General features: G+C 31.8%; 1 protein-coding gene across 6 annotated transcripts in view; it reads right to left on the bottom strand.

Annotated features, from left to right (window-relative positions):
• Nucleotides 1-16,653, bottom strand: part of sdk2b (sidekick cell adhesion molecule 2b) — a 375,983-nt gene that overhangs the window by 36,223 nt on the left and 323,107 nt on the right. For all 6 annotated transcript variants that reach the window (XR_007828797.1, XM_051123673.1, XM_051123676.1 and 3 more), the window contains exons 18-32: nucleotides 15,658-15,773; nucleotides 13,657-13,852; nucleotides 13,366-13,464; nucleotides 11,978-12,169; nucleotides 10,927-11,048; nucleotides 10,729-10,838; nucleotides 9,060-9,210; nucleotides 8,728-8,965; nucleotides 8,005-8,120; nucleotides 6,415-6,604; nucleotides 6,211-6,309; nucleotides 5,590-5,784; nucleotides 2,861-3,062; nucleotides 2,554-2,657; nucleotides 62-132 (exon numbers count right to left, since the gene is read on the bottom strand). Coding sequence is in view for 5 of the 6 variants with exons in the window: in XM_051123673.1 (XP_050979630.1) it covers nucleotides 62-132; nucleotides 2,554-2,657; nucleotides 2,861-3,062; nucleotides 5,590-5,784; nucleotides 6,211-6,309; nucleotides 6,415-6,604; nucleotides 8,005-8,120; nucleotides 8,728-8,965; nucleotides 9,060-9,210; nucleotides 10,729-10,838; nucleotides 10,927-11,048; nucleotides 11,978-12,169; nucleotides 13,366-13,464; nucleotides 13,657-13,852; nucleotides 15,658-15,773 (2,201 nt within the window). In the remaining variant the exon portion in view is untranslated. The remainder of the gene's footprint in view (nucleotides 1-61; nucleotides 133-2,553; nucleotides 2,658-2,860; nucleotides 3,063-5,589; nucleotides 5,785-6,210; nucleotides 6,310-6,414; nucleotides 6,605-8,004; nucleotides 8,121-8,727; nucleotides 8,966-9,059; nucleotides 9,211-10,728; nucleotides 10,839-10,926; nucleotides 11,049-11,977; nucleotides 12,170-13,365; nucleotides 13,465-13,656; nucleotides 13,853-15,657; nucleotides 15,774-16,653) is intronic.

The following is a 16,653-nucleotide window of genomic DNA, read 5'->3' as shown; positions in this document are numbered from 1 at the left end:
CTGTTATTACAAACCGTTGAGGAAATAGTGCAGCTGTAAGTGAAAAGTCCCGCCCACTTACCTGCCAGCAAATCAGCACAGAGGTTGTAGTGTGTGGTGTGACAGTGAGGATTGTGGGAGATTCGTCTGGAGCTGGAGAGATAGAGAAATACACTTAAATGGAGAGGGACAGAAGGATAATTGTGTACCTGGCATCCCTGCGGATAGTTTGCTGCATCAGCTACAATGTCTTAACTACACAAACACTGCACTACTAAACATGCCAAGCCTGTCTTACAGCCTGATTTGTTGCGTTGGGTTTTAAACAGGCATTATGCACGGCTCGTCTCACTTCACTAAAGTTACTATTTAGACACGTAGGAACCAGAGATACTATGTATTACCTCACATGCTCTACTGCCTCCAGCAATGACATCATTGCCAGAACACAATAGCATCACCTGGGTTCACAATAAGAGCTTGGCTACTGTCATGGCTGTAAAGCCAAGCTCTCGTAATAGAGGCAGAATAGCATCTGTGTGCTGCATAATGGTCAATTCATAAATGCACATTACAGGCAGAATGATTTGGGTGTATATATTCACAGAAAAGAAGAAGGTGGGAGCATGTAGAGAAGAATATGATGTTTAATGCCTCTGTTCCAAAACCTAGTGAGCTGCTGTGTAGTGAAATACTATTACAATTCAAAATTGGTTTTCAAATATTATAAAATGTAATTTATTCCTGTGAGGGCAGAGCTGAATTTCCAGCATCATTACTCCAGTCTTCAGCACCACATGATCCATTAGAAATCCTTGTAATATTCTGATTCTGTGCTCAAGAACATTTCTTATTATCAGTGTTGAAAAATGTCTTTCTTTTTGGAAAGGTTCTGTTAATGCTATTTAATGCACACTTGACAAATAAAAGTATTAATTATTAATTTACCAAAATAAAAAAAATAAAACAAAGAGGATTGCAGTACTGACCAAATATGTATACTTTACTAATATTAAAATATATTAATATTTTATAACAAATTTCAAATATATGTGTGATTTGGTCTATAAATCAATTAAAACATAGGATCTACAAAAGACAAATAATAATAAAATAACAAAATAAAATAAAATAACATATTTTATTTTATTATTTAATGCACACTTGACAAATAAAAGTATTAATTTTTAATTTACCAAAATAAATAAATAAAAAACAGTGCTAAAACATAGTACACATATATTAGGTAAAGTAGTTCACTGAAATTATAGTGAACTACTTATATCTATCTTTTGGAAAAGAAGTGTTTTTACCCCACAAACAAGATTTTTTAGCCTTAAATTGAATAAAATCTCTTTTCCAATGTGCCAGAAGAACCAAACGACGCTGCTAAGCATTTGTTTGTAAACAGTAATTCATCTGTTTAGTTTTTAAATATTTTGATTGAGCGTCTCCAAAAAATTTTATTTGCTCCTTACGCTGTTTACAGAACATGCACTGCTGTTCAAAAGTCTGGGATCAGCAAAATTTTTTGATGTTTTTAAAGAATTCTCTTCAAGGCTGCATTTACTTGATCAAAAAATACATATATTATAACAGTTCAAAATAATGGTTTTCTATTTTAATTTATTTTAAAATAAATTTTATTCCTGTGATGAAAAGATACATTTCCAGTAGCCACTGCTCTAGTCTTCAGTGTCACATGATCCTTCAGAAATCATTCTAATATGCCGATTATGCTTTTATTTTCTAATATGCTTTTATTTTCAATACTGGACCTTTTTAAGGATTCTTTGATGAATAAAAAGTTAAACAACATTTATTCAAAATATTAATATTTTCTAACAAGATAGGTCTTTCCTCTCACTTTTTTTAATACAATTTAACACATCCTTGGTGAATAAAATTATTAATTTCTTTCAAAAAAAGAAAGAACAAAAATTGACTAACCACAGACTTTTAAATGGTAGTTTATATTGTTACAAAAGATTTCTATTTTAAATAAATGCTTTTAAACTTTTATTTATTAAAGAATCCTGAAAAAAATCACAGATTCCAATTAAATATTAAGCAGCTTAAAACATTGATAATACATCAATATATTAGAATGATTTCTGAAGGATCACGTGACAGTGATGCTGAAAATTCAGCTTTGCATCACAGGAATAAATTACATTTTTAAATATATTCACATAGAAAACAGTTATTTTACATTGAAATAATATTTCGCAATATTACCATTTTTTCCATCAAATAAATGCAGCCTTGATGAGCATAAAAAACTTCTTAAAAAATCTTACTGATCTCAAACTTTTGAACAGCAGTGTATAAGATGCTGACTTTGATGTTGACCCTAACAATCCTGTTTGCACTTGTCAGGTGGCTAGGCTGTAAAGATAAGCTGCCTGACCAACTAAGCCTAGCTTGGGCAATGTTGGACACCAGCTAAGAACACAAGCAGCAATGTTACAAGGTTTTGAATCTTTGTGTGAATGGGCAAGTAATATAGGCTGCAAATAGACACTGAAATAAAACATTAACAAAGAGTACAAAAGAAGAGGAAAGGGTTCTAACCATCCTGTAGTGTTGTAATAGCTTCACTCTCTTCGCTGTAGTCGCTGTCTCCAATATCATTAGTGGCCTTCACTCTGAACTGATAGGAAGTGAAGGGTTTCAGTCTGAAATAAAAATCAAACACGCAAGTCAAAACACAGGCTGCTGCTGAGAATATGCTTCACGTAAAGCCAGCATACAGTTACAATGACTAACAAAGTAACGTCATTTGTTGATGGAAAATCTTTACTGTGAAGAACTGTGACTTTATGCATGAAGGATTTTGAAAGGAAATCACACAGAGCTTCCCAGCAGAGGTCTTTTGTACCTGTCAACAATATAGGAGCTGGATTCGTGGCTAACAGATGCAGAATGAACCGTCCAGTTCTTCTCAGGCAGCTCTCTGACCTGAACCGTGTAATAGCGGACCGGCGACAAACCGTCACTGCCGGGTTCCCACGACAGCAGCACGCTGCGTGCCTGTACGTTTTCCTGAGGGACTGTGGGACGGCTGGTGGGCTGGGGCCGAGCTGGAGGTCAAAGGTCAAGCATAAGCACACTTAAACACTTAAAGCCAATAATCAAATTCATTTCTATCATTTTTGTGAATCAGTTTGTTTAATGTGAAGAATTTATTTGAACAGTTCATATGATTTAACGATTCACCAGTACCTTCACAAAGGGCAAAATATTATCAATATAACGGTTTTGACTTTTCTGTATCGATTTTAAATTTGTGTTTAAACATAATGTGTTTAATTTTAACTGAGTTTTTTTTTGTGCAGAATTAAATTCCGTACACTACTAGTCAAACGTTTTTGAATGTCTCAAAAGTCTCTTCTGCTCACCAAGCCTGCATTTATTTGAAGTACTGCAAAAACACTAAAATTCAGAAATATTTTTACTATTTAAAATAACTATTTTCTATTTAAATACAATACCGTTCAAAAGTTTGGGGTCAGTACATTTTTATTGTTTCTCTTTTTTTTTTTTTTAAGAAATTAATACTTTTATTCACCAAGGATGTATTAAGTTAATAATTAAAAGTTTATTAAAAGTTAATAATAAATAATTTACATTGTTATAAAATATTTATATTTTGAATAAACACTGTACTTTTTAAACTTGTTATTCATGAAAGAATCCTGAAAAAAAAAAATTACAGGTTCCAAAACATATTTGGCAGCACAACTGTTGATATTATCCAACATTGATCATTCTAATAATAAATCTGCATATTAGAATGATTTCTGAAGGATCATGTGACACTTAAGACTGGAGTAACAGCTGATAAAAATTCAGCTTTTCATCACAGGAATAAATTCTATTTTAAAGTATGTTAAAATAAAAAACATTATTTTATATTGTAAAAACATTTTGCAATATTACTGTTTTTTTTGTATATTTTTAATCAAATAAATGCAGCCTTAATGAGCATAAGAGACTACTTTAAAGACTATTACAAGTCTTACTGACCCCAAACTTTTGAATGGTAGTGTATATTTTAAAACTTTATTTATTCCTGTCATCAAAGCTAAATTTTCAGCATCATTACTCCAGTCTTCAGTGTCACATGGTCAGCAATCATTCTAATATGCTGATTTGCTATTCAAGAAACATTTTTTTATTATTATTATCAATATTTAAAAAAAATACTACTTTTTTCAGGATTCTTTGATGAATAGAAAGATCCAAAGATCAGCGTTTATCTGAAATAAAAAGCTTTTGTACCATTCAAAAGCTCAAATGTCTGTATAATTATAGAAAAATAAAGAAATTATACAAATTATATTTGAAATTAATACTTTTATTTAGCAAGGATGCTTTAAATTGATCAAAAGTGATGATAAAGACATTTATAATGTTACAAAAGATTTCTATTTCAGATCAGTGCTGTTTATGAAGTTCTGTTCAGCTGTTTTCAGAATACTACTACTACTACTAATAATAATAATTCATGTTACATGAGCAACAAATCAGAATATTAGAATGATTTCAGAAGGATCATGTGACTGGAGTAATGATGCTAAAAATTCAGCTTTGATATCACAGAAATAATTTAAATTTTAAACTATATTCAAACAGAAAATATTTTTTTTAAATAGTAAAAATATTTCAAAATGTTACTGTTTTTGCTGTACTTTAGATCAAATAAATGCAGGCTTGGTGAGCAGAAGAGACTTCTTTACAAAGCATGAAAAATCTTACTGTTCAAAAACTTTTGACTGGTAGTGTAAAATTCAATCTGTAAAATTTAGTCTGATACATGAAAAAATACAAATAATTTATCTGAAAGGTATATTCATATTTGTGTTCATAAAATTATCTTTAGAAATCAATTGTTCCCTTACCCACAGACTAGCAATAGCAAATGCAGATTTAGAGTACACTAAAGGTAATTTAGTTTAGCTATTTTGGTTAGCAATTTTAGTATAACTAGCTACTTTTTTAAATTGTAACTTGAAACTAGTTTAAATTACGAGTGACTTGTAGCCTGAGAAGCTAGCTTGGCTTTATGGCTTTATGTTTGCACTCATACAATATTATCTATGCTTCACTGCACACCTACAATCCTGCAGAACATGGTTAACATTTTAAAAAATACATCAGATAATGGAGAATTTATAACTTTTATATTAAATTATATAAGTACACCTTACGAGTCAAAACCTCTGATCTCTGCGTTGGATCAGTGAACTGCATAAATAATCTGAAGTCTGAGTATAATGCTCTGTAAGAGGAATGTGCCTTTGCTTGAGTGAAAGTCAGTGCCGCAAAACTTCCACCAGACCTCTCAAACCACACCAAAGTGGGTCTGGTTAGAAGAGATTGATTTGTTTTGGACTTGACCTCACTGGACCATAGATGTCTCCGTTCAGAGACATGAACACACAAACATGTACTTCAGATCTAATTATGTGAACCTGTCACAGTAAGATCATATGGCTAGGGATGGCACATGCATGCCTATTACTGTTTCATTTTAACTTATTTCTTGCTTAATGTGATGTTCAGTTGGAGCTTGTCTTGCTTATGTGTGACAATATTATGTATTACCTCTCTTTTCGGTGGTGACCACCAAAGCCTCCGCTGCCTCTCCCCATCCCTTGCGTGTCTGCGCTCTGATACGAAACACGTACACGGATTCCGGCCTCAGTCCGGTGACGGTATACTGCCGTGCGCTGGAGTTCAAGACATCAAACGTGGCTGTGTTGCTATTGGTGGAGTTCAGGCGGTATGTGATCTGATAGGCTGGAGAGGGAAACAATGACATCAAAAAGATCAGGACAGGACAAACTGTGCTTTGCGTGCAATTGTGGAAATGTAACATATTTGGTTTCTTGATGAGAGGAAACGCAAGCTAATGAAGGAAGACAAACGAATCTGATTTTGTTTACATTGGGGCCATTTAAGAGTGGAAGCAATTACATTCGATTTTTTTTGTGCTTGGTGTCAGTATGATTTATGAATTTATGAACTTTCACATTTAAAATACGTATGTTTATTCATATTTGCATGTGTATGATTTGTTAACAGTAACTATTGAAAGTATTCGGGGATGTTTCATCTCTTGATGGTACAATAGGTCATTCAAAAGACAAGCATGCAAGTATAAGCACCGGAAGAAAGAAAAGCATGCACATTCAAATGCACAAACAAGCAAACAAATTCTTGTACCCAGTATGATGCCGTTGGGCTGGGAAGGTGGCTGCCAGATGAGTCTGACCGAGGTGGTCCGGACCTCAGGAAAAAGAATGACGACAGGCGGCCCGGGCACTGAAAAAAAGAACATCGTAAACTCTTAAAAACTCTTTAAAACTCTTTTAAAATCTGATTATTTACTAAAGCAGCTGTTTATTTGTTGTGTACTGTCATGCCCACCGTCATCAAGGGTTCGCTCCAAGATTGAAGGTGTGCTGGGTCGTCCGTCTCCGATGCGGGTGAAGGCGAGCACTTGGATCTCGTACAGAACGTACTTCCCCAGTCCAGTCAGCTGGACACTGTGGCTGGCGTTTCCTTCCACCGTCCAGAACTGAAGAGGAGAGTCTGAATCTTTCTCTTTATACACCACCTGAAAGTGAAAGAGATGGTATTAACCTTATTTTGCAACAAGTATGCTATTTTCTTTGAATGTGCAAGACTTTTTTCTTGCAATTCTGACTTTTTTTTCTTACAAATGCAAGTTTGTATCTCACAATACTGACTTTTTTTTGCAATTGTGAGTTTATATATAAAAATTCTGACATTTTCTTGCAATTCTGACTTTTTTTATCGCAAATTTATATCTTGCAATTCTGCCTGTTCTCGCAATTGCGAGTTTATATCTCAGAATTCTGACTTTTTTCTTGCAATTCTGACTTTTTTCTCGCAATTGCGAGTTTATATCTCACAATTCTGACTTTTTCTTTGCAATTGCGAGTTTATATCTCAGAATTCTGACTTTTTCTTGCAATTCTGACTTTTCTTTGCAATTGCGAGTTTATATCTCACAATTCTGACTTTTTCTTTGCAATTGCAAGTTTATATCTCAGAATTGACTTTTTGCAATTCTGACTTTTTTTTTCAAGTTTATATGCAATTCTGACTTTTTTCTTGCAATTCTGACTTTTTTCTCGCAATTGCAAGTTTATATCTCACAATTCTGACTTTTTTCTTGCAATTTCGAGTTTATATCTCACAATTCTGACTTTTTTCTTGCAATTCTGACTTTTTCTTTGCAATTGCAAGTTTATATCTCAGAATTCTGACTTTTTTCTCGCAATTTCGAGTTTATATCTCACAATTCTGACTTTTTCTTTGCAATTGCGAGTTTATATCTCACAATTCTGACTTTTTCTTTGCAATTGCAAGTTTATATCTCAGAATTCTGACTTTTTTCTTGCAATTCTAACTTTTTTCTCACAATTGCGAGTTTATATCTCAGAATTCTGACTTTTTCCTTGCAATTGCGAGTTTATATCTCAGAATTCTGACTTTTTTCTTGCAATTCTGACTTTTTTCTCGCAATTGAGAGTTTATATCTTGCAATTCTGACTTTTTTCTTGCAATTGCAAATTTATATCTTGCAATTCTGACTTTTTTCTCACAATTGCGAGTTTATATCTTGCAATTCTGACTTTTTTTCTCGTAATTCAGAATTTTTTCTCGCAATTCAGATTTTTTTTCTTGTAACTGACTTTTTTCTCATAATTCTGACTTTTTTCCATGCAATTTTGACTTTTTTTTCCTCACAAAAGCAATTTTCTATCTCGTAATTTTTACTTTTTTTCCTCACAATTCTGACTTTTTAACTTGCAAGTTTATATCATGCAGAATTGCAAGATTTGCAAGATAGTTTTTTTTTTTTTACATTTTTTATTCAGTGGCAAAAACAGGCTTCCATAGTAGTCAAGTTTTAAAATTTACATGGTCATTCGTGCCAATTATTTTAATGAATGGTGTTTTTTTTTTCATTTGAAAGTGCTCACAGACCTTGTAACCCAAGATGAGTCCATTCCGGTCAGGTTCAGGAACTTCAAACCACCGGACCAGAATGCTACTGGAGGTAGTGGCAAAGGCAGAAACATTCGTGGGGCCACAAGAGGGGACTGCATTAAAACAAAGGAAGACAAAGGGTTCATAGAGATGAATATGTTGGTTAAAGGCATATATGGCTAAATGAGCCTTTCTGAATATGTCTATGCATTCCAAGTCCTTAATGGGGTTGAAATATGTGCCTTACATATATATATGTGTGTGTGTGGGAGATTAAGTGTGAGCTGATAGCCAGACACATATCACAAAGGCAGTGAGGCCCGAAAGACACCAGATTTTGACCATTATTGGGGGAGTTACACAGAGAATCACTCTCCGGCACAAATCCCCGGACACAGAGTGCATGATTGTGGGAATCTGATTGGCTAAAGAAAAATAGGGGAGTCATGTGTACAGCCCCATGTGTTACCAATTTCCTCAACACCCACTTATTAATCCCAAAGCTGTTTCACTGAATTCTGGTAACCATGGAGAACAAGCTGAGCAGAAGGAGAAAAACAGGTGATCCAGAGGAAGTCTGTTTGCTTCTTTTTTATTGCACAGGAGGAATGAAAAGGCTTGCATGTGTGTGCAGATCTGTGCTCATTTACTATATGAGATGAATGATTTAAGACATGCATTAAGAACAACATATGTGATCTATGCAAAGTTTGTCCTTACCGGACTCTCTGGTTCTTCCCCGTACGGGTTGACTCCAGGGTCCCGCTCCAATGCCGTTGATGGCCTGAACTCTGACCTCATACTCCGTCCACTCCTCCAGGTCCTCAATAGTAAACTCTCTCTCCAGGCGATCTGCGATGACGTGCAGCAGAGCTTTGGACTGAGCTCCGGTTCTGCTGTATTGCACGCGGTAACCCACCGAATCTGGGTTGCCATTGTACTCCCATTCGGGAAGAGGCTGATCAACAGGTGAAAAAGCGAGAAATTTAGTTTGTGTCACAGTCTCAATGCCACATACTGTATGTGTGTATTGTTTTTGTTGTAGAACATACCACCCATCTAAGCCAGAGGCTGGTTTCACTGGCCGTCCGCAGGGTGACATTTGCAGGAGCCATATCAGGAGGAGCCTGCAGGGTCTGGATCTTTCTGGAAGGCTGGCTGGGTGGACTAGTGCCCACTATGTTCACCTGACGCATACGGAACCTGAAAATCCCATGTTATTGTTAACTAAAACTAAATTTAAAACTATTAAAAAATTTTTAGTAATAGAAATAAAGCTGAAATAAAATATAAAATAATACTACATTAAAATCCCAAAATAAAATACTTAAATTAACAACTGTCAACTAACTAAAATAAATAGATACTAACAAAGGAAATAAAGTATCAAATACTCATTTAATACTAAAATACGTATTTATATATTAGTGAAATAAAAAATGTACAAAAATCACTAAAACTGAAATAAAAATAAATTAAATATATATAGAAATATTAAAAATGTACAAAAATGTTTAAAGGACATGACAAAATTAATAAAACTTGGTGAATTGAATTGTATATATATATTTATATATTGTTTCCAGATTAATGATTATATACATACATACATATATAAACACTTCTATTTTTTAATTTTTGTTGTCTTCATCTAATATTTGTATTTTTTTTTTGACATTGTTTCAATTAATAAAAATAGGTTTTAATAGATTTAGTTTTACTTAAACTAAAGAAATGTTGCCTTGTCACCTAACTGAAATAAATAACTACTAACAAAAGAGGAAGTAATACACCAAAAACACCAAAAACTGAAATATGTATGTATTTATTAATTAAATAATAAAGTACTAAAATCACGAAAACTGAAATTTTTAAAATTAAATCTATATAAAAATATTTGAAAAGGCACAATATAAATGATTAAAGCCCATGACAAAATTAAAACTTATATTTTAATATATATACCACACACACATAAACTTTCAAATTTTTTTTTTTTCATCTAATATTTGCATTTTTTAAATTTTATTTCATTAAAATTATTTAGAAAAGCTATATGGAAATATAAGAAATAAAATATATAATTAAAAAAAACGTAACAAAATTACTAAAGCTAAATAAATAAACAAATTTTAAAATAAACTGAAAATATAAAAACGAAATCTAATTCAAAATATTAATAAATACAGTATATAAAATATATAAAAAATATATATAGAAAAGCTATATAGAAAAATAAAAAAACAGAATAAATTAAAAAAAGCTAAATTATTAATTAAACTGCTAAATTATTAATTATACTTAAAAAAATAAACTCTGAAAATATATATAAAAAATAATTTAAAATATTAATAAATACTATAACACTATACAAAAATATATAGAAAAGCTATATCGAAATATATAAAAAATAATTTAAAAAAAATCACAATTTTACTAATTTACTGAATTATTAATTAACCTAATTTTAAAATAAACTCTGAAAATACAAAAAAAATCTGATTCAAAATATTAATAAATACTATAACAGCATATAAAAAATACTAAAATAGCATAAGTGGTCAAATGAGACCAATCACTGCTCAAATGGATCTCCTCAGACCACTTATGAATAGATTTCAACAAAACCTGTCAGACAGAAACTAACTCTTTTTTTCTCACCCTCTTGAGGCCTTATTTGATAATATATTCATGTAAGTACTAAATTAATGTATGTGTCACCTGTAAAAGGTGTAGGGGTTGAGGCCGGACACTTCCAAAGAGCGTGCGTCAGGCTCATTGGCCACCTGATGAACCATCACCCAATCTTCGTTCTCTCCAATGACACCCACCTGAGAAAAATTCAAGCAAAAGAGAGATTCATGCAAAGATCAAATTAAGAAGGTAAAAACTTCTCCCCTTGAATAAACAGTGACTCACCTGGGCCTCCACCTGCCAACGAGAAATCGAGGTCTTGCCGTCATATCCTGGCTTGAACTGCAAAGTTACAGTTCGAGGACCAATGTTTGAGATGGCCAAGTTCGTGGGAGGCCCGGGTAGCTCTGTGTTGGGAGAGAAAAACGTGTTTTAGTTTACAAAACATCAGATTTGTTTAATTTAGTCCTGGGTATAAATCCTAGTAGAAGAATTTGTTTCAGCATCCAAACATGTTGAATTAATATTTGAATTGAAAATATTTAGCTGTATTACGGCGCCCCCTTTTGGTAAGATGAGCTATATAGAGAAATAAATAAAACATAAATTGCCATTCTCACTTGTGAAAGTTTATATAATTTCTTCAGGAGTTTGGTTTACAACCAGAGGCTGCAAAATGTTGTGGCATCTTGGAAAACTCATTGATGTGGCAGCTCTAAATACACCCACAGTTCAATGTCTGTGTGAAAGGCAGAAATGAAGGAGAACTGTGGTACAAATCGGTCCAAACTCACAGCTGTTACCCGGCTTATTATCACTGTGGGAATGTTGTGAAAGCAGCAGGCTCTGCATAACTTCGGGTAATAAGGGTAACACGGTGCGACACTATGACCGTTCAGGATTCATACATCTTTAAACATCTACATTTACGTCTGAATGTGTGCGGCTCGTACACGGTTCGAGTCTGGAAGCCATAGACCGTCTAATGAAGCAATAAAGGAGAAACGATCTCTGTCGTGGGAGTCGTAATCGCGAACTCCGCACAACCAGGGCCTCCTCGTGTCAGTTATTCTGCGGCTCTGGGCTGCATGTGTTGGGGCTGCATCGATGCAATAACGAGGGCTCGGATGTTTAACTTTATAACCCTCTGTAGTCCTTTTAATAGGGGCTCTAAAACCAATGGTGGTCCAAAGCTGGTTCAAGGGGACTCGTGGAAAGAGCATGTGTTTTCTTCTCTCACGTTAAGACTTTTTAGACCATGTTTAGCGTTTCCGGTCTGGTTTTAATGTGCAGTTTGTTTGTGGTTTGTGCATATGTGTGTGAATGGCTGCTTTACCTGGTGGTACTCCTGAAGAGATGGTTGAAGATGACAGCTGACCCTGACCCTTGGAGGTCATTCCAGCTACCTCAATAGTGTACGTGGTGAGAGCGGTCAGTCCAGTGACTCTGTATTCCAGAGTAACATTAGGCAGGTAGTGTGTAACCCGTGTGTTAGTACGGTTATACTCCTCCCATGATATACGATAGCCTAGGAAATAATTATTAAATACTTTTTATTATTATATTATAATACAATATATACTATATAAATTGCATTAAAATAAATAGACAAAATATTGTAAATTAATTTAGAGAATTAAAGGGTTCTAGGAATTGAGCAGTTGAATTCTTGAAAATATTTTGGGAATAATTATTGCAAATGATTTTAAATGAATACTAACTACAAATATACGATATATTGCAAAATTCTCTCTCTATAAATGAATAATTTAATAAAGTAATACATCATAAATATATTAATGCATGTATTAAATTTAAATTTTACTGATTTTTTTTTAATTATTTCCATATATATATATATATATATATATATATATATATATATAATTTTTTATATATATTTATATATATATATATATATATATAAATATTATATTATGTACAATATATATTAAAATATTTTATATATATAGTAATATGTCATAACTGTATTAATGCATGTATTAAATTTCAATTATTTTATTTTTTATTCAAATTATATTACATTTTTATTTATATATAGAAATAGATTTAATGAATATAATAAATAATATATATAGTATAAGATATAAACAGATATTAAAAAAGATATAAAGAATACAGTATAATCTATAAACAAATATATATATATATATAATACATCAATAAAAAAACAAATTTAAAAAATACATATTCAGTTATTTGTATTTAAATTATATTTATTATTTTTCAGTATATTTATATATAGAAAATAACCTAAATATAGTTTAAATAAAAAATAAATAAAATTTAATACATGTATTCAAACATTTATGACGTATTACTATATGTATTTTTTTATTTATTTCACAAATATGTGTATTAAATTTCAATTATTTTTATGTGAATTATATTTATTATTTTTATTTAAATTATATTTATTTATTTTATATATATGTGTGTATATTTGTTTATAGAAAATAAATTAAATATAATTTAAATAAAAAAGAATTGAAATGAATACATGTATTCATACATTTATGATGTATTACTATATGTATTTTTATGTCATAAATGTATTAAATTTCAGTTATTTGTATTTAAATTATATTTAATTTATTTTCTATATATAATTGACACTTATTACATACATTAGTACATTTATGATACAAAAAAATTGAAAACTATATATATATATATATACAGACATTTTTGCTAATAACTCACCAGTCAGAACGCCGTTCTTCTCATTGGGCTCTCTCCAGCTGACTTTGAGAGAAGTGTCCAGAATCTCAGTGAAGCTCAGGTGACCCACAGCACCAGGGGCTGAAAATACAGGTCAGAGATCAGACTGTGAGACCTTCACAGGTACAGTATACCTGGAGATGTGTGTTTGTGTTTCCATTAAAACCAGGGTCTGAGGTTATCCTGCTTCCACTGGTTCTTGAAATTGAAAGCATTGAACATCAACAGTAACCATGTAAAGTGTGAATGTGTGCGTGTAGAAACAGCACTCACTGTCTTCATGTGTGCGCAGACGTCGTGGAGGACTGCGAGGACCATCTCCTGGTGTGGTGAAGCAGAGCACAGACGTAAAGTACTCCGAAAACTTCTTTAAGCCGCTGATGTGGCCCACATGCACACTGTCCTGGAAGTTCGGCCGGACTGTCACTATTGTCATCTCGTCTTCCTTTCCTGGCTCCCATGCTAATAGCTAAAAAGAGTGAGGGATAAATAAATAAGCCAGTTTTAGATATTTATCTACTTGCACGTAATTTTTTAAATACTTTTTTCTTAATGTTTTGTACATGTTCTAATTATCATGGCAGAATTAATCAAAATGGACAAGAACAGTAATAATGGTTTAGTAAAGTGTTTTTTTATTTTATTATTTTTTAAAATAATTTTTAAGTTGATTCTGCTGCTGATGTATGGGTCCAGAAAGCAAAAGAGCAATATAATGGTTTTGTCAAGCTGTTAATTTAATTTAATTTAATTTAATTTAATTTTTAGGCTTATTCTGATATATGGGTCACAATAATTAGAAAAAATAATAGTTAAAAAATAAAAATTAAAAAATTAAAATAGTCAAAATGCTGCATTTCCCAAAATGGAGAATATAATGGTTCAATCCAGCTGTTATGAAATAAATAAATAAATAAATACTTCCTTTTTTAGAATAAATAAATAAATAAATCCTCCTTTTTCCCCCTAAAAATAAATAAATAAATAAATTACTAATAAAAAAAAAAATAGTCTAAATGCTGCATCCGCAAGAATGGAGAAGAACAATATAATGGTTTAGTCACCTTTTTTTTTTAATTGTTATTTTTATTTTTAGCATTTTTAAGCTTAGTCTGATGTTTGGGCCACAATAATGAAGTGAAACAATAGTAAAAAAATAAATAAATAATGAAGTAAAATAATAGTTAAAAAAATAATTAAATATAAATTAAAGTCTAAATGCTGCTTCTGCCAGAATGGAGAAAAACAATATAATATAAACAATATGTTTTAGTCAAGCTTTTATTTTTATTTATTTTTATTTTGTTTTTAACATTTTTAAGCTTATTCTGATGTCTGGGTCACAATAATGAAATAAAATAATAATAAAAATAAATAAATAAATACAAAATTAAAATAGTCTATTCTATTTTATATAATTCTGTATATTTTCACAGAATATAAATATTCTGATGTCTGGTTCATAACAGTGAAGAAAAATAATAGTTATAAAAATAAAATGGAGAAGAATAATATAATATAAGACAAGCTCTTTTTCATGTCCTTTTTAAATGTCTTTTATGTCAATAGTGAAGTAAAATTACATATATACATAAAACTAGTCTAAATATGATGTCCTCCATAACCTAGAACCGCAGTGCAAGATTAAAGCGCCCTGTGCATTGACACACATTTTATGGGCGTGTTTGTGCCATTATCTCATTTGCATAATGGTGTTCAAATAACACCATCAGAGCCGTGATTGATTCTAAGTAAACTCCCCACTGAGAATGGCTGAATGGTCACAGATTTGCTCTCTTTTCCCAATATTGTCGTGGATTATTTGGCATTTCAAAGTTTATAGACACTTGAAACTCTCCTCTGAGGGCACTAAAGAGGGAATGAGAGTTATAAGATTGTTCTCCAACGAGCCCACAGAGAAAAAGCCTACCGACACAAACATTCCCTCAAATCCCGGCTGTTGTTGTCTGGGGCCGAGCCTAAACCTGGCTAATAAGCTATTAAGACTAATGTGTCCGGCTGACTGTCTCCATTTTGTAATTGTCCTACACAATTTTTTCCACAGACAGTCTGGCTATAAAGAAGCAAAGAGTGACAGGAGGATCAATTCCGGATCTCTCCGCAAAAACGAAAACAAAGCTGGAAAAAGACCTTTGGCTACCCTTGCATGAAATCTCATCAACAAACTCAAAACCTAAAAATAAAGCGGCGTTTAATACATTTTCAGCAGCTAGGGTCGGAGTGCAGATTTATTCTCATTCCTTCAGCGTTTACCTTGTAGCCCTGGTTGATGCCGTTGATGAACTGCGGGTTCGGGGCTGTCCAAGTGAAGCGTATTGTGGTGGAGTTGACGGGCTCTGCTTTCACATTGCCTGGAGCGATGGTGGGAACTGGTTGACAGGTAAAATGGAAAACGGAAGACAGAGACGGAAACAAATGAGACTTCTTTTTTTGGTAACACATTTCGACGGCTAAACTCCAGAAAACTGAACAAAGATCCATTAGTTCTGACTCCACAAATTATAAATGGCACACAGCAGCATCTTCACGACTAAGCAGTGGTATTTTAAAAGAATAATTACTCAACTATGTCTAATATTGTTCCTTCTCAATATGAACCAATATTTAATGGAAAAGGCTTTGCAAAAATGACCCTTTCGTGGTTCTAAAAACAGCATAACAGCTTAAAATAATGTAATTTAGTAATAATAATTAGTAGATAATTAAAGTCCATCAAATAAATAAATAACATGCAAATGAACAATCAAAAAAAAACAAAAAAACATAATGTAATTTATTAATAATAATTAGCACTTTTTTTTTTTTGTTAAGAAATACTTTTATTCTTGAATTGATTGAAAGTGACAGTAAAATCATTTATAAAATAACTTGCAATTTTATTTCTGATATATTTCATTCTTTTGAACTTTCTAATCATGAGATAATCTTAGAAAAATAAATAAATATCACACAAAAAAAATTAAACATTTTACAATATTACTGTTTTTACTTAAAAAGCATAAAAAACATGTAAATTCATTTACAAGTCAATCAAATAAATAAATGACATGCAAATGATCAAACAAACAATGTAATTTATTAATAATGAATACTTTTTTCTTTTTTTGTCAAGAAATTAATATTTTAATTCTTGAATTGATTAAAAGTGACAGTAAAATCATTTATAAAATAACTTGCAATTTTATTTCTGATATATTTCATTCTTTTGAACTTTCTAATCATGAGATAATCTTAGAAAAATAAATAAAT

The sequence above is a fragment of the Labeo rohita genome, chromosome 12, assembly GCF_022985175.1.
Source record: "Labeo rohita strain BAU-BD-2019 chromosome 12, IGBB_LRoh.1.0, whole genome shotgun sequence".
Classification (NCBI taxonomy): domain Eukaryota; kingdom Metazoa; phylum Chordata; class Actinopteri; order Cypriniformes; family Cyprinidae; genus Labeo; species Labeo rohita.
Note: the sequence above shows the minus strand (reverse complement) of the source record. Positions and strands in the feature narration are given on the sequence as shown.